This window comes from Chelonoidis abingdonii, chromosome 1 (genome assembly GCF_003597395.2).
Source record: "Chelonoidis abingdonii isolate Lonesome George chromosome 1, CheloAbing_2.0, whole genome shotgun sequence".
NCBI lineage: Eukaryota > Metazoa > Chordata > Testudines > Testudinidae > Chelonoidis > Chelonoidis abingdonii.
This window is the reverse complement of record NC_133769.1, coordinates 290,913,858-290,939,079: the sequence shown is the minus strand read 5'-3', so window position 1 is coordinate 290,939,079 and position 25,222 is coordinate 290,913,858. Positions and strand designations below refer to the sequence as shown.

The 25,222-nt window shown below is 41.7% G+C and overlaps 1 protein-coding gene across 4 annotated transcripts in view; it reads right to left on the bottom strand.

Moving 5' to 3' along the window:
* MYCBP2 (MYC binding protein 2) overlaps window positions 1-25,222 on the bottom strand; it is a 457,693-nt gene that overhangs the window by 251,910 nt on the left and 180,561 nt on the right. For all 4 annotated transcript variants that reach the window (XM_075061530.1, XM_075061532.1, XM_075061531.1 and 1 more), the window contains exons 28-32: window positions 21,080-21,214; window positions 20,912-20,995; window positions 4,853-4,949; window positions 2,128-2,320; window positions 1,131-1,405 (exon numbers count right to left, since the gene is read on the bottom strand). In XM_075061530.1, coding sequence (XP_074917631.1) covers window positions 1,131-1,405; window positions 2,128-2,320; window positions 4,853-4,949; window positions 20,912-20,995; window positions 21,080-21,214 — 784 coding nt within the window. The remainder of the gene's footprint in view (window positions 1-1,130; window positions 1,406-2,127; window positions 2,321-4,852; window positions 4,950-20,911; window positions 20,996-21,079; window positions 21,215-25,222) is intronic.

The window sequence follows — 25,222 nt, the reverse complement described above, 5'->3', positions numbered from 1 at the left end:
AGAAGCTTCTAAATCACAGTGAAAGGCTTTTTCTAATGGCACTTTAGTTATTAAATCTATTTTAAAAATGTTTGCTATAAGTAGCAAAGCATAAAAATGTCAATTTTCTCGTACATTTTACATTATCTTCACTCTTTGGATCTCAAACAGTTTTTAACTTAAGTTTAACAATGCATTATTTCTCTCAAATGTTATTTTACTTCCCCAAATTTATGACATTATCAAATTGCAATTTTTAAACTTGAAAATTATGTCCTCAGCTGAGCAATAAACTTAAGTATATGAATGATTTTAACCATAAAAGTTGGCCTTAGTAGGCTTAAAAAAATCAGTTTCATTTACAGCTATTCACATTAGTTGATAGCTTCAATAGGGACCTATTGGGACTGTTATACTCCCATTTCAACGAGAGTTAGTCGCTTAATGAACTCCCATTGAAATAAATGGGAGTTGGGCAATTAACCTGTATAGACACTTCAGAAAATCCCACTAGGTGACCATCTGCATCTTCAGGAATCTAAATACCTCTGAAAAACCAGCCTGTGGTGACCAGAAACAATCTGCCAATTCACTAACTACTTAACTAGTTAATACTTCCTTTGTTTATTAAGTTTTAAAAGCAAAGCCGGTGCTTATTTTTTCGTATGTATCCAACACTTAAGATATTTTAATTTAATTAATAAAAATTAATTTTTGTGCATTTTCAACTACAAATTTCCATCCAAAGACAAATCCCACAAACACATATACCAAATAAAAATTATCTAGTAAATAAATGCATCCTATACCATTTTCCAAAATATTGTGTCCAAAAGGTTATCTATAAAAGCCCTAGGAATTTGTTTTTCTTCCTCCTTTTCTATTACACCTTCTATCTGAGACTACACTTACAATGTCAGTGTCAATTCATAAGATAAGCCCCACCCAGAACACTGTACCTTAGATCATAAAACAGAAGTTATAGGATTTATAATATATTTACAGAAGTGAATAGCAACTCAAATTGTAAAAGGAGGATAAAAATGAATCTAAGAAAAGTGAAAAAAAGTAGAATAGGAATCTTATTTTTGTGTCTCTTTAGAGCACAGCATTGTAAGAACTACTGCTCAGTGATGTTATTTAATGTATACCTGATCTAAACAATTCAGCAAGTCACAGAGGCAAGCCCATTGTAGAGCCGGTGTTGGACAGAAAGAGTGAAAGCAGGCTGTGAAAGTGTTATGACATTCTTGAAGAACAGCTTCTAGAAGACTCAGGGGCTGACTGAGATATCCTTGGGGGTCATTGTCCAGCTTCAACATACAGTGATCAACTCCTTCAGATAGAATTTTTCTCAGCAAGGTTCTTGTTTTCCCAATGCAGTCTGCTAACTTGGTAGTTTCCTCTACAACAGCCTTAGCACTAGCTAGAAGGTGGTAAGAAGGAGGACATTAAATTTACAATTAACAAAATATCTGTGTATATTCTTGTCTATTAAAATGTAAATTATATTCAGTAGCTAAATACAAAAGTTACACATGAAGTTAAAAATAGTATACATATTTTTAACAAGAGAATTTAAAAATAGTTTAGTAATTGTATATATCAACACAAAGCAAGAAATCAAAATTAAGCAACATTAAATACACAAAAGAACTTGAATCTTTTCAGACCTACATTCTAATGAACCAAAACAAGGATATACAGACGCTACTAAATTTTAATAAAGATGCACTTGGCCTGCAAGTGTGAAAACAGCAAACACATCTGCTTTCAAATTAATTGATTATGCTTACTAGCAAAGCAAATACTATGCACAGAAACTGGATAACAAACCATAGGGTAGTCCTGAAGGCACAGTTGTCTACTTAGTCATGAAAATATATTTTGAAATAATTAGGAGGTTAATCAAACATGTGCAGTTATATGTTCCATTAGGCATATAATTGATAGTGCAAAACTTTTCTATTTCTGAATGCATCAATCCCTACTCTCTTAAATTGCTCTACTAAAAATATTTCAAACTGTGATGCAGCTGCTAAAAATCAATTAATTGAAAATTTAGCTTATTACTCAAGTTATTTCCATATTGTATGTTACCTGTCTGCTGATAAATATGAATCACATGCAAAAGACCAAAAATATTACCTGACATAGGGTATATCTCACACGTGTAGACTCTCAGTAACCTAAGACAACAAGTGCCCACAAAACGCAACCGCTCTAGATCGAGAAGGGTAGCTGTATACTGGAACCCCTTCAATCCCCGAAGTTCCTCAACTCCTAGCACTAAGGTTGTCCAACTCCAATGAAGAATGCTCAGCAATGACTCAAAGCATTCCTATTTCAGGAAAGGAAAAAAAGTCAAGTTCAACTTTCTAAGGAAGATTACAAACTAGTGGCACCTATCCACATCGGTAATATAAAAACTCAAAACTTCTTACATCAATACACACACACACACACACACACACACACACACACACACACACAAAACCTTATTAACCACATTAAAGAGTGTTTGTAATTTAAGGATGAGAAAAGAAGAAGAAATGCAGGAAGTAATTCACTATTATAACACAGATACACTCCCAGCAGCCTGCATTGTATATAACAATGTCTTGTGAGTGGAAACTGAAAACTGAAGATAAGCTTCTCTAACACATAAAATATTCAGGTGGTCAACATAGCTGATAGCCCTAATTAATTTATAATGAATTAAAATAAGCTTTCAAAAATTGTTTTTAGTTGTTGAACAAGTACCATGGACAATTTTCAAAGAATACTTGTTTTCAACTGAGCGCATCCTTGCCTTAATGAAAAAGAATCTATAACTACACGCCTGGTGCTGTCAATGCCAGAGCTTACAAGCTAACCAGGTTTGAAATTATGTCAGTACTTGCATGGGATACCACCTAGGAACACCTAAGACCTCTAGGGGGAAAAGTGTTGGTTATTTATAAAGTGTCCTAACCAAAAAGGAGAAAGGATGTTCCCATCCCAAATAGTTTACAATTCAAGTTAAGACATGATATGAGAAGGGATGACAAACATTGACAAAATAAGGAAGGAGGACATCCAATAAAAATCATGTGATTGCTTTGCTTAGTAAAGCAGCTATCTTGAAATAAACAGATTTGGTGGAGTGTGATTGTTAGTTTGTTTTAATGCTATTATTAAAAGAAAGCAACAAGGGTTTTCTGGCCTCATGGAAAGTTTTAAGGAGAAACTGAAAGGAGGACAGCACATAACAGACTGCGTAATTAAAGGAGTTCCAAACACAAATGGCCACATAAAAAGAGGACATTAAAAAAAAAAAAGGCAGCGAATGTAACAGGAAGGGCTGCCTCCCTAGTGCCCCTCGTGCCCAGTGGTGCCCTGCTTCATTTTCCTCTTCACTCAGGCTCCTCAATAATTCCATAAAGGCTTCTGCCCAATAAAAAATCCTCTTCTTGAGGTCTGACTTATTAGCATAAAATAAACTCAAAATAAAGTATCTTCAGACTCAGTCTCACACTGGGCACAGAACTCCTTGAGGACTGTCTGTCTTCCTTACAGCATTCAAACACTTTTCTGCTCCAGTTCCACCCTGGGCACAGCCCCTTCTCTTGATGGTCTGGCTTATTGCTCTCCCAGGACTTCTTGCATGGAGTTTGGCTTTCTCTGCCTTCTCCAATGCCTTCTTCCCCATTAGTGCCTTCCCTCTGCTGAATCAGGGCACTGTAGGAACATTCTTACTCTCTGCAGTGCTTGCAGGCATCTGCCAACATCAAGCTGCAGTCTCGTGTCTCTTTAGGCCCTCTTCTTATCGACCCCAAGACTGATCTCGGTCACCTGGCCTCATTCTCCCCACCTAGAGAGGAGAGTTGGGTCATGGCACAGATGGGACTGGGCTCATTTCCCCTTAAAGGGGCCAAACACTCTGTAACAGTGAAGAAAATTAAGATGTAGAAGTATACTCCTGGAGGCTGAACCTTTCAGACGATTATTAGTTGCCAAGTGTTGACCATAAGCTCGGTGCTGTACAAGACAAGACGTAAAGTCGCGTGATGAAATTCAAAACTAAACTAATCACCATTTACAATCAATAAAGATCCCATGGCACTTTTTGTAAGAGAAGGAGTGAAATGGCCACATTTTAACTCCCAAATATTTTGTTTATGTAAGGGTCTCCTTGGGAATTTCAACTATTCTTTATTCTGTCTTAAACTGTTCTGCTGTGCTGATATGCAGTATTCAACAGATGGGGTCTTCCACTCCAGAGGTGGCTGCATTTAAGTGCCCCTATGTATATTCCTCACCTCACAGAGTGTAATGAGGCTTAAGTAAGAGCTTTGAGATCCACAAACAGTATGTGCTCTGGAAGTGCAAAGCAATTAATTTATTCAGGAGAAAAACTAATCAGTAACTACTTAGGAATCAGTTATATTCTGAAGGCAGCACGAGATAATAAACCGTACTAGGTGCCTCAGAACTGTGTGGAATCATTAACAACTTATTAGCTGGTGAAGACAATGATTTGTGATATTATCAATACATATGAATATTTGATCATCAAAAGTGAAGGCAATTTTCCAAAGTAGCTTACTCATTAAAAGGTAAAAACATACTGCAATAAATATGCTATTATATGATCTGGACAACCACAATGATAATCAAAGTTTACTCGGAGACGAGTTTGCATTGGAATGTTGAGGCAGAAGTGAAAAAAATCGCCTAATACACTAATACATCGAGCTTCCTCTCAATGTATGTGAATTTTTATTAAGTTATAGATGAAAATACAGTAAAATTACAATTTTTTTCTTGAAATCTTTAGATTTTGCAATCAGAAAAGAAAACACAGAAAATGAAGACTGTAACTAGTACTCACCACTGAGACAGTTCTTGCAAATGACCTCTTTAAAATATGCACAGGCTCACTGGTTTGCTGTTTTCCTTTTGATGCACTGCCATCACTTGTTGGCAGCCTGCAAGCAGAAGTTGAGAAATGAGATAAGAAACCCTGATTGTGTTTTTAAGCATGTTTTGTTTTAATATACTGGTTAGCAATGATGAAGTAAAGGGATAGCCTAATGGGATTACCTAGAAATGTTGACTTCACTTCATTTCTGAAGTAACAATTCTTCTCATAGGAATATATCTGCCAATTTGGATTCTGCACTACTAGGAAGGAGGGCTGTCCTTCTAGCAAGCACTGATGAGTAAGGCTACCTTTTAGTCATGGGTATTTTCAGTAAAAGTCATGGACAGGTCATGGGCAGTAAATAAAAAGTCATGGCGTGTGACCTGTCCATGGCTTGTACTATACTCAACTTAATCTTGGGAGTGCCGTGGGTGCTTGTGGGAGCTGGGGGCAGTGGCCCCAGGAGGCTCGTGGGGAGGGAGGGGGGCAGTAAGTGCTCAGGGGTGTGTGGTCCGGGGGTGTGGTCTGGTGGGGGCGGGAAATTGAGTTGGAAGCGGAGACGTCCCTCCCTAAGCTCCTAGCTCCATGAGCTGCCAGCTCCCATTGGCTGAGAATCACTTCCGGGGAGACCCCCCTCCCCCCAAGATAAGCACCACCTAGAGCCCTCACCTTCTCCCGCATTTCAAATCCCAGTCCCACCCAACCTCTTCCTGCTGCTTCGGGGGGGTGGGGGGGAGGGGGCCTGAGACTGCCCCAGCAGCGGCTGGTGAGACTGGCCTGGGGGCTGCCTGAGCTGCTCAAGCAGCCCCAGAGACAGCCACACTGGCTGCTGCAGAAGTTACGGAATCCATGACTTCCGTGACAAAGTCGCAGCCTTACTGATGAGTAAGGCTGCAATTATGTCATGGAAGTTACAGAATCCTGACTTCCAGAGACCTCTGTGACATTTTCCTCTCTAGGGCTGGAGCTGTCAGCAAGCAGCCTCACAGCTCTCAGCCGCTTCTGGTGGTGGGCCCCCAGCAGCTCCTGGCTACCAAGCAGCAGGGGGACCCAGAGCTGTCCAGTTGCTGTGGGTGCTGGACCCTCCTCATTTGTCAGGGATATTTTTAGGAAAAATCACAGACTCCGTCATGGGCTTCCATTAATTTTTGTTTATTGCTCATGACAGGTCTGCGATTTTTACTGAAAATATCCATGACAAAAATCTGAGTCTTACTAATGAATTTTTCTGTTTTTATTATTGAAAAGTTTTTCTGCTGGCCTTGAGAACACAGAAAAATACAGGACAAGGCACACGACCTCAGGAGCAATATCCAAGATTTGCTCAATTCAGGATCCTTTTGTGGTGAAACAGAATTAAGATGAAGAATTAAGATTGGGGGGAGAAACAGCTCAGTGGTTTGAGCACTGGCCTGCTAAACCCAGGGTTGTGAGTTCAATCCTTGAGGGGGCTATTTAGGGATCTGGGGCAAAAATCTGTCTGGGGATTGGTCCTGCTTTGAGCAGTGGGGTTGGACTAGATGACCTCCTGAGGTCTTTTCCAACCCTGATATATTCTATGAAATAGAGGGAACTATGGATTGGCAGATACGTTCGTATGAGACCCAAATTACAGGTAGAATAATGTTGTCCGGTTCTCCAGCAGTGCATTTGATAATCCAGATTCAAGACTACTGAGACACAGGCGTAAAGTAGTGTCACATAAAAGAAGGAAGGAGACGAACACAGAGAGAGAGAAATGATGATTTAGTACAGAAGCATCATCTGCAGGCCTTTGCATCCCAAGGGTGCAGACTTGGATATCTAGATGGCAATCCTTCATAAAAGTGAAATAGTGAGGATTAGGTGGCAGGTTTGCAGAACTTTGATTCTGACCTGCTTACATATTAATTATACAACAAGATTAATCAATTCAAACAAACATCTAAACTGTCAACACAAAGGTCCTATATGCTCTCTCTTCTAGCATCTGAACAGGTCATCCAAATTATTGCATTTATGGAAGGGAGCCCTGCTAGACAGAAAATTCTCAGAGTCTGTGGAATAAAGAACACAGAGCTTTTTTGGATTGAGGCACAGTCATGTTAAGGCTACATCTTTGCTGAAGTGAAAAGGGAAATTCATCCCGGAGAAAATCAGGAGAAGATTGTCAAGGCTATTACACTTAAGTGAGATTCCAGGTTGGAAGGTAAACCTTGACATGAGATTTAAGATTAGGAAGAGTCTTTAAGAAATGGAAAATATGAGGGTGCATCACAAGAGGATCCTGTCTCCCAGTAAATCCCAAAGTGAAGACTTGTCCATTAACTCAGTGACCTAAAGATGATAATTTCAGTGTTTAATGACCTAAAGACCCTTTTTTCCTTAAGCTACCAAGCACTGTTTTCCAGGATATCTGGAGAAGATTAAATTATTTGCACAAATGGGGAAAAATGCACCTTACTAGTGCCTCCTATAAAGTTTCAGGTTTGTACCAGAAAGACCAGTGAAGCACGTCCAAGGAGAGTGATATTTTCACTTGTGGAATGGAGAAGTAACTATCTAAATAGGCCTCAGGAAAATGGCTTCATGATCAAGATGGGCAAAATTAGAACCAGTATGGGGTAGTCCTTCACAGACTTCCTGGAAACACAAGGAGTCATAGAAGGAAGAGGAGTATATATAAGAAAGCGATTTCCCATGCTTGATTGGAAAACAACATAAGAACTTCTGAAGTTTTGACAGGAGGGAAAGTCAAAGAAATGCTGTTGAGAAGTGGTATTTGATGGTTCACCCAGTCTACAAAAGTGTTTTAGTCCCTACTATTTAGCTGAATCAAAGTTATTGGATTCTACAAGGAAATGGCCTTGGCTTCTCCTCCTTCCCTGACCATGCTGGCAATGTACAGCCATCCTGTTGTTTAACCCCGATTCAGATGGACTTGCTAAGAAAGCAAGGGGAGGGGAATGGCAAATTTAAAGTTCAATGGCTTTAGGCTGTAAAAGGCTGATACAGAAAAAAAAAATTCTTAAGGCCACTTGTCCTCATAGGAAGTGTTCTGCATCTGGTATCCCACACAGGAACGCAATTTTTGAGTTACTAGGGTTCTTGGTTTTATGTGACCCCACAACCTGCACTTTGGACCCATGCTCTTCCCACTGCTGAAGAGTGGGGTCCGTTGTTGGTTGAGCTTGTCAATTCCTCCTGTGCAGAGGGCAGGTTGCCAGCTTCCCTTTAGGAAGCTACTGTACATTCTTTACTCAAGAAACCAAACACTGGACACTGACAACCAACCAACTATTGGCCAGCAACAAACCTATTTCTGGCTAAAATTATTATAGTGAAATAACTGAGTATTTAGCTGCCTTCGAACTCCACAATCTGTGTCAATCTGGATACGTATTTGGATAAGGTTCAGAGATAAAATTTGGTTGTATTGCTAGATCTCCTAGTCACACAAAGATCAGGTGTCCAGGAAAATGTTATTAAATTTGTCAAAAACAATGAGGAGTCCCTGTGGCACCTTTGAGACCAACACATTTATTTGGGCATAAGCTTTTGTGGGCTAGAACCCACTTCATCAAATGCATGGAGTGGAAAATACAGGAGCAAGTATAAATACATGAAAAGATGTGAGTTGCCTTACCAAGTGTGAGGTCAATCTAATGAGACAATTCAATTAACAGCAGAATACCAAGGGAGGGAAAATAACTTTTGAAGTGGTAATGAGAGTGGTCCATTTCAGACAGTTGACAAGAAGTTGTAACAGTAGGGGGAAATTAGTACAGTGAGACAGGGCATGGGTTAAGGCTAGTTATCTGAGGTTCCATCACTAAAGATGGAAGTGATATTGGAGGGAAGAAACCAGAAAATATAGCAACAACTGTATTTGTACTGCTGGCCACCTGCTACCCTGGTTGCAATTTGGGGTCCAATTACATACCCACTATCTGTCTGATAATCATGTACCAGCAGTACCTTTGTATGAAAAGGAGATTGCCGCCTTTTTTAGGATGCAGAATTTGGTATAATCAACTATGCCTTGGTCAACTTGAAATTTGGCTGCTGCAATATATTTCACATGGGGCTATATCCTAAATTCATTTAGTGATTCCTGCTAGCACAGAATGTGGTAGTTCACTTGTCAAATGGTGCTTTATCAGTGGGAGCAAATTACACTAGTGTTCTAAAGTTTGAGCTGGCTATCTGAATTTCCAGATGATATTTAAAACTTTGTTCTTGACATGTAAGGCCTTAAATGGCTTAGGATCTATCAGAGACCACCTCTTTCCCAAAGGCATATTGCCATAGTTGCAACCAGTAGAGGCATCTGTATTGGACCCCTACTGGTTTATAAGAGAAGGGCTGCCAGCACTGTATTATCTGTGAAAGCCCCTCTCTCCACTCTGGATTTACTCCCCTTTATTCCCACCACTCAGTCCAAAATAAATCCAGTCTGTTGACCTACACGATGTACTGCAAAGCCCATGCTACTAAGCAGAGCAGGGCAAAAAAAATGCTGGTATTTATAGACAGGGTGAACTAATCTGACTCCATTTGGTTATTTTTCACATATCTCCTGATCCAGAACAAATGGGCACTGCTGGTGTTATTAGGTATGAATTCCTAATGTAATGCTTCTTCATTTGTAAACTTCTGTACATCCAGTCTGCCTGATAGAAGGTTTTAATTTGTAATTGCCCGTGCGTGCAGTACTGGCCTTTGAAATATTCCAGAAACTAGCTTTTTAATTCAGTGACATTTATGCATAAGGTAGCATTAGTGTTAGAGCAGAGGTGGACAAACGCAGGACCATCCTTGCCAGCCCTTGAGCTCCCAGCAGGGGAAGCTACCCCCCGGCCCCTCCCCTGCTGTCCCCACTCCCCCACTGCCTTAGCTCACCGTGCCACCAGCACTCTGGGTGGCGGGGCTGCGAGCTCCTGACGGGCAGCACAGCTGCAAGAGCCACTGGCCTACCCCAGCGCTCTAGACTGCGCAGCAGTGTGGTTGGCTCCAGCTGGATGGTGCGGCTGCAGTCCTGGTGCTCTGAATGGCATGGTAAAGGGGGTGGGGGATAGTTGGATAAGGAGCAGTGGTCCTAGGGGAGGGAAGATAGGGCGTGGGGTCCTGGGAGGGGGTGGTCAGGGACAAGGAGCAGGGAGGGGGTTGGAAGGGTTGGGGGTTCTGAGGGAGGCAGTCAGGCGGTGGGAAGTGGGAGGGGGCAGAGGCCAGGCTGTCTGGGGAGGCACCACCTTCCCTACCCAGTCCTCCATACAGTTACGGAGCCTCGATGTGGCACTCAGGCCAAAAAGTTTGCTCACCCCTGTGTTAGAGATTACAATACACAGCTTCATATTGCGCTTCCATCAAAGTGTTCACTAAATAAAAATTGCAATTTTGATACAAACGTAGATCTAATTTATATCTCATTTAGCACATCTGTAAAAACTATATTAGTTGTGGAAATATATTCTAACAATATATTTTGGGAATTTTATCTCTTCAGTGAAGTTACAGTATATGATGACGTGGAAAATACAAGCCCCTTAAAGCTTACATCAAAGGGAAAAAGATTCTCCATAAACTTTGAAAAATATATTATTTGTCAAAATCAAAAGAATGCAAAATTGTCAAAAGCTACCAGTGCTGGACACAATTCTGTGATGCAGGCAGCAGAAACCCCAAAAGATTAACTGTACTGGTGGCTAATAGATACGTTTTCTAGTTTAGATGATGTGCCCTCTATCACCGGGGTTGCTTTCAGAAATACACAAACAAGTCGAATTTAGCACATATTACTCCCGGGGGGAATTCTGCACAGCTGCGCACGCACAGAATTCATGCTCCAGCAGACCTCTTTACTTCCCTGCAGAAAAATGATGACTTTCTGTCAGGGAAGCAAAGTGAAGCCACAAAAGCAGTTACACGCCCCACCCCAGCTGTATGGACATGGTGTTTCAGGCATCTGGAGCAACCAGCAGAGAGGTAAATCACTGGGGGGCTGGACATCTTGGTCGGTGCTGCGTCAGATCCACCCCTCATTCGCCCAACCCCCATGTATCCAGACCCCTCCGCCGAGTTCTCCACACCCAACCGCTCACTCCGCGGAGCCTTCCTCCCTGCATGTGCAACCCCCCCACCATCGAGCCCCTCATCCTCGAGCTCCCTCCAGCAACCGGACCCCTCCACCAAGCCCCATCCCCAGCATCCAAACCCCTCCTGCTGAGCCCTACCCTACGTATCCCAACTTCCACCCCTGCACCCAGCGCAGCACCCACTGAAGCCCCCACCACACTTGAACCACCACCCTGATGAACCCCCACCCCTATGCACCTGGATCATACCAACAAGCCCCCCACACCAGGACCTTAATCTAACTGAGCTCCAATAAGCTGTACCTGGACCCCCACCAACCCTCACATCCCAATCCTCTCACACCCAGAACCCCCCTGCTGAGCCCCAACCACCATCACCTGGACCCCCCTGCACAGTCTCATTGTCCACGCACCCGAACTCTCCCACCGACCCACTCACACACAGGTTGCCTGATACTGAACCCTCTCCCTCCGCACTTGGATCCTGTCAGACTGAAAATGCCTGCCCATAACTGGTGCATCTGGTACAGAGGGGCAGGGCCACAGGGGGTTTCTGAGACATGTCCAGCCCTTGCACTGTGTCAGGCTCAGGTGCAGGGGGAAAGAGGGGGCCCTGCAGTGTGTTCTCCCATCTCCATGCAGCCAGTGGCCTGTGGTCCCACTGGCATGCTGGAGCCTCCACATACATTGACAAATAAAATTTGCATAATTTTAAAATACTGTGCACAGAATTTTTATATTTTTGGAGCAGAATTCCCTGAGGAGTAATGTGTCACAGTTGTACTGAACCAAAGAAAGAAAACAGACTGAATCAGATCGAAGAGCATCATGTTCACCTGTTTCTATAGCCATCAGAATAAGCACAACATCCAGAGACTGGTCTGCTCCATTATTTGCTTGAGAAACACACATAAGAAAGACAAGCAACTTGATAAAACAAACATTTGAGAGAGAAACCAATCAAAGGGAGGCAGCACTTCAAAAAGGAGACGATGACAAGTTGCACAGAATACCTGAGGAAGACATGATTTCCAAGGATGCAGTTTATCACTCAACCTGTCTTACTTCCTGTCAGTAAGTCCAAGCTGCTACAAAAAGATATAAAGCCCTGTTTCTTTCAGATGTAGAAACTGTAAACTATTCCAGTAGCAAAATAACAGGCAAGATTAGAAAAAAAACCATGATGGTTCTGCAATTTTATTCTATGCACAGCATGGTCAAGGAAAGACTACCATTGTTCTGTGCAACACAATAATATCAGTTGATGCTCTCCAGACTGCTAGTAATCTGAAGCAGGAACTTAAGAGTCATCCAAATGTTTGGGGGATGTTCTTCTGGAGAGTCAGCCTGATTAAAAGCTTTCAAATGAACAAGTGGTTTTGGATAATGCTCCTTCAATCCTTCAGTCTGAAATAGCCAAAATGAAAGCCTCAGAAGCCAAAGCCAGGTCATTGTATGTTTAGAGCGGTCAGCTACTTTTGTGCCCCAATTGATACATAAGATCGGCCATACTGGGTCGGACAACGGTCCATCTAGCCCAGTAGCCTGTCTTCCAACAGCGGCCAATGCCAGGTGTTTCAGGGGGAATTGATAGAACAGGCAAGCAACAAGTGATCTATCCCGTTGTCCACTCCCAGCTTCTCACAATCAGAGGCTACGGACACCCAGAGCATGGGGTTACATCTCTACCCATCCTAATAACCATTGATGAACCTTTCTTCCAGGAACTTATCTAGTTATTTTTTTAACCCATTTATAGTTTCGGCCTTCACAACATCCCCTGGCAAGGAGCTCCACAGGATGACCGTGCATTGTGTGAAGGACTTTGTTTTGTTTTAAATCTGCTGCCTATGAATTTCATTGGGTGACCCCTGATTCTTGTGTCATCACAGAATCATAGAATATCAGGGTTGGAAGGGACCTCAGGTGGTCATCTAGTCCAAACCCCTGCTCAAAGCAGTACCAATCCTCAACTAAATCATCCCAGCCACGGCTTTGTCAAGCCTGACCTTAAAAACCTCTCAGGAAGTAGATTCCACCACCTCCCTAGGTAACCCATTCCAATGCTTCACCACCCTCCTAGTGAAAAAGTTTTTCCTAATATCCAACCTAAACCTCCCCCACTGCAACTTGAGACCACTACCTCTTGTTCTGTCATCTGCTACCATTGAGAACAGTCTAGATCAGGGGTCGGCAACCTTTTAGAAGTGGTGTGCCAAGTCCTCATTCATTCCCAATTCAAGGTTTTGCGTGCCAGTAATAAATTTTAACGTTCTTAGAATGTCTCATTCTACAAGTCTATAATATATAAGTAAACTATTCTTATATGTAAAGTAAATTAGGTTTTTAAAATGTTTAAGAAGCTTCATTTAAAATTAAATAAAATGCGGAGCCCTCCGGACCAGTGGCCAGGACCCAGGCAATGTGAGTGCCACTGAAAATCAACTTGCGTGCCACCTTCGGCACCCGTGCCATAGGTTGCCTACCTCTGGTCTAGATCCATCCTCTCTGGAACCCCCTTTCAGGTAGTTGAAAGCAGCTATCAAATCCTCCCTCATTCTTCTCCTCTGTAGTTCCCATTCTTCTCTTCCCAGTTCCCTCAGGTGCAACTCATAAGTCATGTGCTCCAGCCTCCTAATCATTTTTGTTACCCTCCACTGGACTCTTTCCAATTTTTCCACATCCTTCTTGTAGTGTGGGGCCCAAAACTGGACACACTACTCCAGATGAGGCCTCACCAGTGCTGAATACTGGGAAATGATCACATCACTCAATCTTCTGGCAATACTCCTACTTATACAGCCAAAACACTATTAGCCTTCTTGGCAACAAGAGCACACTGTTGACTCTCATCCAGCTTCTTGTCCACTAACTCCTAGGTCCTCTTCTGCAGAACTTCTGCCTAGTCACTCAGTCCCTCGTCTGTAGCAATGCATGGGATTCTTCCGTCCTAAGTGCAGGACTCTGCACTTGTCCTTGTTGAACCTCATCAGATTTCTTTTGGCCCAATCCTTTAATTTGTCTAGGTCCCTCTGTATCCTAGCCTTACACTCCAGTGTATCTACCACTCCTCCCAGTTCAGTGTCATCTGCAACCTTGCTAAGGGTGCAGTCCATGCCATCCTCCAGATCATTAATGAAGATTTTGAACAAAACAGACCCCAATACTGGTCCTTGGGGCACTCCGCTTGATACCAGCTGTCAACTAGACATGGAGCCATTGATCACTACCCATTCAGCCCCATGATCTAGCCAGCTTTCTGTCCACCTTATAGTCCATTCATCCAGCCCATACTACTTTAACTTGATGCCAAGAATACTGTGGGAGACCATATCAAAGGTCTGCTAAAGTCAAATGTGAAGGAATAAACAACATTTCCTTTTTTCACTTTCTCCACAGCAGTCAAGATTTTATAGACCTCTGTCATAGGAGTTTGTCTTCTGGTTGACAGCTAAGTAACAATTCAGCCAGCAATGAATATCATCCTTCAGAAGACGTTCAAAGGTGGTGTCACTCAGCTGTAGAGTTAATAGCATTTAACAGTTCCAAAATTATCACACCACTTGCTACCATGGATTTTGGTCTTCCAATTTTATTGACATACTACACCTTCATGGATTCTACATCAATTATGAGCATGTGAGTGCTGCAAAAACTGGGGCAGAAAAACTCCAGGGAGATGTGTTTATTCCAAATGAAATTGTACCATTTCATGCTCGTAGAAATCTAATCCATGAAAAAGGAGATAACATACATATCAACGTAGAGACTACTGATGGAAAGAATACCTTCCATTCAATGGCTAGATTAATATTTCAAGAACAGTTTTCATACCGTCCTGCATCACAAGAAATATCACTGAAACATGGGAAAGAAAAGTCACTTACTCTCCCAAGGCAATCAAAGTATTTTATGCAGGATGCATCATTTGAAAAACCTAGAGTACATCCAGAACCAACTCACCATGAAAAAGCATGAGAGAAAAACTGTTGTCGCCTACAGATGAACACTGTCCAAGATCTCTCCTGGTGTCTTTTAAGAACTACCACTTTGTGATGTCCTACCAATACCAAATGACATTGATATGGTTCACACTCAGGTGATTCCATTTTAAACTGGTTTCAACCACAAGCTAGCAACAAAGAAGAGTACCTAAACAGAACTTGCATATGCACCTATTATGGATGCCAAAGCAGCTCAGATGGCCACTGTTTATATTACAATGCTGAAATGTCAGGAAATTCTAGGACAGCACCGTGCTGTTCAGACCACTGAGCAGCAGCATGCTGTTGCTTATCAATTGAAAAAAAATTTGGTACCAATATGAGTCACCTGGGTGGTTTTCATACCCTGTGCTGCTTTATTGTATATATTGGGAAATTTGGGGGAGATGCAGGATTGCTATATTTTCTTGTTGAGTCTGATATGTATGCAGCCTGTACCGCAGATCAAACACTTTCTGGGAAGCAATTCAACCCATGCTCTGTATGGCTTGACTCTAGCGTTTGAGGCCCCAAGCGTTCTGAAATTTTATTTGTTATATGGTACGAGCTGGGAAAGGATACTTGTATAGTTCCAGCATTTGTCTGGCAAATATTGGCTAACACAAAAAAATGTACTTGAGTCTGAAGACATTAAGTCCTTACAACAATACTTCATTAAAGAGTTTGGTGATACTGTGTCTCAGCATATACTAACACAACTAGAGGAACTTTAAATATGGTGGTATGCCCAGTCTCCAGCGTTCAAGTTCTGGGATCCATTTACCAGATTATGCAGATACTACTTCTAAATGTCTCTGCAGAGAAAGAGGATGTTTGGAAACTTCACCTATCCACAGCATGACATGTTGCCAAAGTTCTTTACAGCAAGCAGGCCCAGCTATGCCAGGTGGATACCAACCTACATTCCTGATCTGTTAAATTTCCCTGAAATAGTCCATGGTGCCTTTAAATCTGCAGAATTTGATGTGCATGAGACTCCTGGCTCTTTCAGTGGAATTAAGAGCGACATGGGGACAGAGAAAACTGTCACAGACGCTAAAAGGTCAGCAGTGGGACTGTAGGACTGACAAGAAAAGGGTAAGCCCTGGTTAGATGGACCCTCGCAGACACGTCCTGAGTGAATATGCAAAAATTATGAGAGAAAGAACTGTCCTAACAAGAATTAGTGAAGACAAAATCCACAAACCACCCCTTGTCTCTGTATTCAAAAGGGACGAAGAGCATATTACAAACAGCAACAAAGAGTCCTGTGGTACCTTATAGACCAACAGATGTATTGGAGCAAAAGCTTTAGTGGGTGAATACCCACTTCGTCAGACGCATGTAATGGAAATTTTCAGAGGCAGGTATAAATATGCAGGCCAGAATCAGTCTGGAGATAATGAGGTTAGTTCAGTCAGGGAGGATGAGGCCCTCTCCTAGCAGTTGAGGTGTGAACATCAATTACAGTTATTGTGAAAAATGTCATCAATATGACAAACCCATTTGACCCTGTATCACATCCAGAGATGCTTATCAACATATCTAATGGACAGCATGTAACATCAGATGTACAAGAGGGTCTAGTGAAAATAGATGTTGGCGAAGAACAAATGGAGAATTTTGTGAGAAATGCACTTGCTTCTGATGAGACACATGGCTTCTTCAGTCCAGTCAAGAAATCTGGCATCAAAACATTTGCTAATACGGTCAAGATGACGAAATTTAAATCCAACAGGAAGGGACAATCATGGCAGCTATCAATCCAAAAACTGTTTCCCATAAAGCCCTGTGTTCAGCAAGATGCAGAGATGATGTTTCAAATGCAACTGGTCTTAATCATCCAATAGGATCCATGGTTTCATGCTGATGGAACAATGATAAGAACAGACAGAGCTGAATTTTGACATCAGCTAGAAGCTTTTAAGCTGAAAGAATCCAGGAGCTAAGAGCATGCAACAAAGAAACCAGTGTATATCAGAGATGCCATGGCTGTCATACAAACAATGGCTGGGAGACAAATTCTACCCATTTGATGAACTGGCTCCTAAGTATTTAATGTACGTCCTAAAAGAATTTGACAAAGCTAATTCTGTAATTGAAGTCTGACTGAAATGACAACGATAACTCTGTGAAAAGTGCAGAAAGACAGCACCAGACAGGATCTAAAGTTGGATGGAAGAAATACAAGGTGATTGGTGGATTTCCTATGTCTTCACTGAAAAAGTTTTGAAACGTGGCACCCAACAAGCAGTCACTTGTAAAATTCCACTGTGAATATATGGTTCACAATGCACCTGACAGTGTAGAAACACACCCAGCACAAACACTCCTCCTAGCTCGAGGCTTTTTCAATGGTGAAGTAGCAAAGTCCATCATCAGTAGAGGTGCTGAAGAAGCCCAAGACTTGTACAGCATTCAAGAGGTAGTGAACACAAGGATGTTCCTGCATGCTGTACTTGCCAATACGGCTCTTGGGTCCCTTGGTGTCAAATGTACAGTAATTAGGTCAGACAGTACAGATGCTTTGATCCTTGCTCTTCACTACTTTCCAAAAATGGAACACACCAATAATCTGGATTGAAATAGGCACCATTACCAGCACAACTGAAAAGCGTCACTTCGTAACCTGCACATGCAATGTATAATACACTCACTCCTGATTTCTGCAACATACTTCTTGCTATAAACACCACAGGATGTGACTCTATCATCTCTATTTGGTATTGGGAAAAATCTGTGTTTAATGTTGTCAAAATAAAAGGAGCTTACCTCTTCAAAAGATCCTGTCAAATTGGAGGAGAGATGGATAAGCTGCAATTTCTGAGGCAAAGAAGTTGGTAGCAGTGCTGTATGACCAGAGCAATTAAGAAAAGGAGACCCATAGAGACCTGACTTGATTGCACCTCAATCTAGCCATCAAAAAGAACAAGCCACTGTCCAAACTTCCCCCATGTGAAGATAGTTTTGAAGAGCATATCAGCGAACAAAGATTTGGATTTCTTTGAGCTGAGGTAAACCAGACATTGGATCATCCTTGCAACATGGATGGAAAAACGTGGATGATGAACTACATCCTGTATTTTTCAAGGGCCTAATATAGTTCCTTGGCTTCAAGATCTCCTTTTTGCCTGGACCCCTAAGGACAATCAACTGTGCCTGTAGTCACAACAATCCTCCTTGCACAGAACTGTATACATGCTAAGACAATGAAGACTGTGGTAACCTGTGCACTCGACAGAGTACGTAAAAATGATGAACAAGATGATGATATTGACTAGAAATGTCATCATTTCAATGATACCTGTACAAATTCATTATTAGATTTTGTTTTACCCTTTAGATTGATGAGATGCTCTGAGGTCACAAAGAAATCCAATCTTATGTCTTGAAATAATACAGTCATTAAACTAACAGAAACGAATGCAAATATTTCAAAGTGGTTATTTTAACATGTTATGCTGTTGTTTATGTCCATTTTATGGTAATAGCACCACTTGACACTTTCACATCACATCTCACCCTCACTGAAAACATAGTAAGTTTTCAAATGATATGCAGGTGTGCAGAGAGGGTACGTTATGTCAACCAAATCAGTGGTGTGCCACTCACCCATATTACTGTACTTTTAAAAGTTGCTTCAAAAGTGCCTAGCACCTGGATAGGTGGATTTTTATTTCTGTAATATAAAGTAAAATATAGAATTAATTGACATTGGAAATACAACTATCAATTTTACTCTCTCTCTCTCTCTATATATATATATAGGTATCCATCTGAATCTTGAAACTTTGCTGGAAATTTCTCCTTCCTGTAAGGATAGAGAGCGAGCTTCTCCAATCTTGGCTTTCAGCCTTGATATTCTGTTGTTGCTTTAAGCTTCCTAGACTTTTTTTTATTCTTTAAAGGTAGATTAATGTGTCTGAGCTTTGCCTTCCACTTTTTGCCTCAGAGGAGACAGAGTATCTGAAATGGGGGGATGGGAGGTTTACTGAATGAATAATGAAATAGAAAAGGCTGGGAAAGAGATGCAAGGCCTTCTGAAAGAGGAGATAATCAGGAAAATGACAGGCTAACAAAAGCTCTCCTGGCTAGCAAGTTCATTGAATGGAGCATTTCATGTAACATTTCAAAAAGAAAGCACTAGAGTAAGAAAATGTGGAGAGGAGTAGACTGAGGACTCTGAGGAGACTCAAAACAAGAGGGAAGGGAGATCTGGAGTCCCTTGAGTTTGTGAAAGGGGACTTGGAAACCTCCAAGGCTAGTAGAAGGGCTGGGCCTCAAAACAGAAAGCCCAAAATGATGTGATTAGGAAGAGGAGAAAATATAACACAGGGAACACTTAAGAGAATATCAACCAAAGAAAATTATTCAGTGCTGCCTCAGTATCTTTTTAAAGTTTGACCGCGCTTCCCAGCACTATGAATCTAGAGTGGCATATATTTAGGGAATATATTACATCCTAAGAAAGTTACACAAATGGAAAATTCTCTTTTGCAGAGGACAGTACAGTGCATAGCTGATGAGGCTAATTTTTTTAAAAAACTGTCTTTACTTCGGTAATATCTTTGTGAATTGCAAACTTTTCACTTATTTGCTAGTTTTAAATGAACTAACTAAACGTGTATGTAAACTCATTTGGTCACACTCATTTGACCTTTCAGAGAACAAGAGAGAGATTGGAATCAAAGTAAAACAGTAGGCAAGATTCACAAAACCACAAGAACCCTAAAGCCACTTCTACAGTACAGCTTAAGTCGGTATGACTTATGTCCTTCAGAGGTGTGAAGAAACCTCCCCACAAGAAACATAAGTTATTCTGACATAAGTGATCGTGTGCTCAGTGCTATGATGGCAGGAGAGCTTCTCCTGCTGACACAGCTTCTGCCGTTTGCGGAGGTGGTTTTATTATGCCGATGGAAGACCTCTCCCATCAGCACAGAGCGTCTTCTCTAGACGCACTGCAGCAGTGTCAGTGCAGCTTCACTGCTGTACATGCAGACATGCCCTACACAAGAATTTTGTGGCCCATATTTCATTTTTTATCCTTACCACACTTTAAGGTGTCAATTCACTCACACCAAGGAAAACCCCAAATAACACTCTGATCTTAGCTAACATTGTTGTATGCACAAGGTGAAAAGCAACAATCAATAAAACGCCCAACTAAGCAATATTTTCCTGTCACGCATATTTACTGTTTGTTTTGTGGTAGCACTTAGAGGTACCAATTAGGATCAGGGCACAAGTCTGAAAGACACCGAAAAAAATCCAGAATTGCTTACTGTTTGAGAGAGTGGCTTAAGCTTTACTGACAACTCTTGTTTTCTACTGGCCATTGAATGTGTGCCAAGAAATCCAACACACTCAGAATCAAATGCAAAGTCTTATGATTGAGGCCTAAAATACTTACAGCTGAAGCTCTGTGAACCACAGAATAAAATGGTGACAAATTGCAGTATCTGCTGTTTGCCCATAAGCTTTAAACCCAACTACATCCAAACACAATACAAAAATACATAGTCAAGGCCTGTGTAAGCACCATTTGAGTATTTTCTCTAAGAAGCACTGCAGTACGAAATTCTGTATGGTAGTTTTTGAGAAACAGCCTACAGCAATAAGCCTGCCAAAACACTTAAGACCTTCAATCTGTCACAAAAATACACTATTTTAGGGGAAAAGACCAATATTCACAAAACTAGCAGCTAAACTAAGGATAAAATATTGTGAACATTTAAATACAAAATCTCAACACACCACAACAATCTTTTAAAAGCAGATGGAAATAACTTTTGGTATGACATATACTTTATGTCTTTTAAGCTATAACTTAATTTTCCCACAAGTTTTCAAACATCAGTTTCCTAACCCACAAAAAGGCCCTAACATGCACTGTAGAATTATCTTTACAGTACTTCCATTAAAAAAAAGATTCCACAACCTCACCCAAAAATAGATGAAAATATTACCTGTATAGTAACTGAGGGATCTGTCCTGCATTAACATCTGTACCATTATTTGATTTCTTGGAACTCTTAAATTGGAAAACAACACTGAAAGAAAAAAACAGCTTTTGCTCAAGTAATATTAGATGCTTTCTTTCATACAAATATATGAGAGACACAAAAATAAATTACCCATCATCTGTTGTAATAGAGGCCTGTCCGTGAGATCCACAATCACTGCTAGGGCCTGACACTCGTGCCCAGGCTACATACCACCAGCCAGCTTGCAAGAGAACTGGTTCATCGAACATCATCGCATATTTTTCTCTGGTAGAAGCACAGTTTGAAAAAATGCCTGAATTAGTTTACAAATTAAATTATATGAAATGCAACAATCAACTTGAAAAAAAAGACAATCCAAAGTAAATATCCTAAACTCAAATGAACCAGAAGGATGATGATAAAATGAAATATCTACCTATTTCTACTCTCAACTTTACCCTACTTCGCATTGTGCTGGTGACGTGTGGTTGTTTTGTTTCGTTTGTTTTTTTCAGAAAGGCAGGACATCCAGTGATCCACTAAACTAAACTAAACTAAACTTGAAATTGTTCTTAAAACATAGCCAATGTCCTGAAAATCAACTACAGATTTAAAATGTTGGATAGGCTAATGAATGCAGTTAGTTTAACAAAACACAGAATAAACAACATTATTTGCAATAATGCATAGTAAAGAACATGGCCAATGCATATTTTTAGTACAGCTTTACAGCATTTCAGGGAAACAGGTCTTTTTATAAAGAATTTCAGAATATCACACAAATTCTAAGGAATATGTTAATATAAATATACTCACATGAAAGGAACTAAGAATGTGACATGATAGGGTGTCAAGATACACAAATATGGAATACATAGAAAATATGTACAAGTTAAAATCCTGGTCCCATTTAATTCTGATGATTGGATTAATAATGAATACAGTGGACTTCAATGGGACTAGAATTTCATAGAATCATAGAATATCAGGGTCGGAAGGAACCTCAGGAGATCATCCAGTCCAGCCCCCTGCTCAAAGCAAGACCAATCCCCAGACAGATTTTTGCCCCAGACCCCTAAATGGCCCCCCTCAAGGACTGAACTCACAGCTCTGAGTTTAGGAGGCCAATGCTCAAACCACTTAGCTATCCTTTCCCCCATGAATAACTAATTAACCTTTATTAAGGCATCTTCTAACCTTAGAAAATAACCTTAGAAATGTGAACTGAATGTAGCCCTGCTGCTGTGACAGATGGTAAGAGAGAAGCTGTTACAAATTTGGGCCTGCAAGAGGACTTTTTCTCACTTTATCTCAGTTCAGCAGATGAGTGAGTGAAGAAGCCCCTGAAATGACACCTGCTGAATCCTCTGAGCTACCTGCCTCCCCCTTGATTCCTCCTACCTTATGCACATAGGGACTAAGGGATGATGATCAGCATTTCCTCCAGGCTTCCCGCTCTCCTGGACCAAAACATGGTTGTTCTTCATATCCTGGCTGTCTGAGGCCAGGCCCAGAGTATTTTGACAATGTGAAGTTTAACAATGGTACTGCTCTAAAGCTGCCAACTGCACTCACTCAGTTCTGGAAGTCCACTCTCTGGGCACAGAGAGAACAGAAGATATCTGGCTCCTTACCTGGACCCTTCCTAGACAAAGGAAAGGGACAGAACCCCTAGTCCCTCCACAATCTAGGGGATGGATGCAATGATGCAAATGAAGCAAAGGTGAAACATTTGCTATGAGAGGAAGACTGGAGACCTGACTAGGGAAAGACACAAAGCAGCAACCACGTATTATGAGGTGTCCCAACAATGGGCAAGGAGTTGAGACAGCTACACAACTTTAAAGAGAGACAACTGTATGGGAACAGATTTAGCGGAGCTCTGAAGAGAACTGATGAATTGGGTGAGGGGAAAGAGAAGGAAAAGCGAACTGATAAATCTGATGATGGGGTTAATAGTGAGTGAATGAAGTTGTGACCGAGTTGGGAATGTTTTTGGAATCAGTTCATGAACTGGTGATTGAGCAGGGATTGACTAAAGACAGTGGGTTGAAAAAGAATGGGGATGAGCCAGAGTACCTGTGACTTATTCATGAGGGTATGAAGTAATAAATGAATGGCAGGTTGGTGTAGAAGTTTGATGTGCATGAGAAACAGGTGTGAAGTATGCTCTGGCAGAGCTCTGACCTTGTCCTGTGGGTCCTGCACTTCCAGGCAGTTTATGCTAGCCTCAGAGGCTCACTGCGACCCTACACATAGCCTCTCTCTCTCTAGGGCTAGGGTACAGTCTACAGAGCCCTTTTCATCAAAAGCCAGCAAGGAAGTTGGTGAGAGAACTCCCACAGTCTCTGTTGTCCCTACAGGCTTATTCAAGAACAGTTAAGTCTCCGGTCCTGACAAGGGTCTGTCTTCCCTTCCCAGGAGGTGTTTCTGTAGTGGCAGGTTGGGGGGAACCTGGGCCCACGCTCTACTCCGGGTTCCAGCCCAGGGACTCTAATGGTAGCAGCTGTTCTTGGCAGCCGACCTTTCACTGCCAAAGTTGCTACATTTCCCTGGGCCACTTCCTCACAGCTTCCCCGCTTCTCTCTCTCAACGCCTTCTTCGCCCTTACCTTAGGGCTCCCTTTCCAGTGGTTTCAGGGTGTCTTCATTCCCCAGCTGCACTTCCTCTCTTCTGGCTCCCTGGCTCTCTTTGGCTTGACTGGAGTGAGCCCTTTTATAGTATCAGAGGGGCCTTAAATTAAGTCAGGTGCTTAACAGCCTCACCTGACTCTTTGCAGGTTAATTGGAGTCAGGTGTTCCCATTAGCCTAACGGCTTCAACTGATTCTTTACATGCTAATTGGAGTCATGTGTCCACCCTAGCCTGGAGCAGCCCTTGCTCTGGTCAGTAAGGGAGCAAGGCCTGATGCCTGAATCTAAGTCAGCATACGTTATGCTATGAGCAACAGTCAGACCCTGTCAAAAACAGATGCTTGCCTGCAAGCCAATGTCCAGTACATGAACTCAGCCCCAATATTGCTAGCATTGCAAAAACACACTGAACACGTAAACACAATCCAGCAGAGCAGCACTAGAACACACCAACCTAGCATACGATAAAATAATTTGACAAAAATGATGAATAGAAATATTTTATCTGAAACATCAAGAGAAAAGTACAAGGGAAGGTAACAAACATGTCATGGAACATGTAAGATGATCCGTAAATTGCTTATCCCAGATTGTTTGTTTCAGGCTATAAATGTCAGGATATCTCACTTTAACCCTTCATCTGGCCGAGGGGGCAGTGGTAAGTCCCGCCACCGACTGAGCTGGTCCATTGTCACCATCGTGTGTTAGTGTACCTGTAAACACTGAGATAATCTAAAACAACTGGGATACCAGCAAAGTCCGAGGTAGACTGTGCCCAGATAGAGAAACGTTTCAATTTAGCTCCATAGCAACTCCTGGTGGAATCTTTCCTATTTTGATTAAGAATGATTTGGACAGCTGTTGAACAAGAGTATTCTAGATCTGATGTCCATTCAAACACCAAACCACGAAGTGAACAGGATTTCGATAGGAAGGCAGCAAAATCTGACATCCCAGAGTAAAGATAATTTGGGAAGGGACGGATCCTAATACGAGGACTGGCTGACATTCTCAGAAGGTCTGGGAATGAAAATGATCTGGGCTGGTTGAATACTAGGAGAAAGGTCCTTCAAAACAAGGTCAGAGTCATTCTCAAGACCTATGGTAGCAGGGAAGAGGGCAAAAATGCATATCTGAATTGGTCTGTTATCTATTACGGCAGGAAAATATTGCCCTGAGAGTCATGGCTCATAGCTGCTCTGGAACAATAGAGAGAGTTTCTTCTTTGTTTTGGGTGTGAAGAAACCCCACTGAGGTGCTCCCCACTGACTGAATCTCTCACTCAGGACAGAACCGTGTATTTCTCACTCATGGTCTGCAGAAAAGTGTCTGCTCAGGTTGTCTGCTACAGAATTTTGAATACCTGGAAGGTAAGTGGCTTAGATAGAGATATGATTTCTGATGCACCATGTCCAAAGCCTGACTGATTCTATGCCGAGGTGAAGGAATCTTGCTCTACACCTTGCTTGTTAATATAAAAAGACTTGTTCTGACATTACTTGGACAAGGAGAGAATGAATGAATGGGAGAAAAGCCCTACATGCCACACAGACTGCTCTTAGTTCCAGCAAGCTGATGTACTGTTTGGCCTCCTGTGGAGTAAGGACCTTGTACAATGTAGTTATTCAGGTAAGCCCCCCAACCCTGGAGGGATGTGTCCA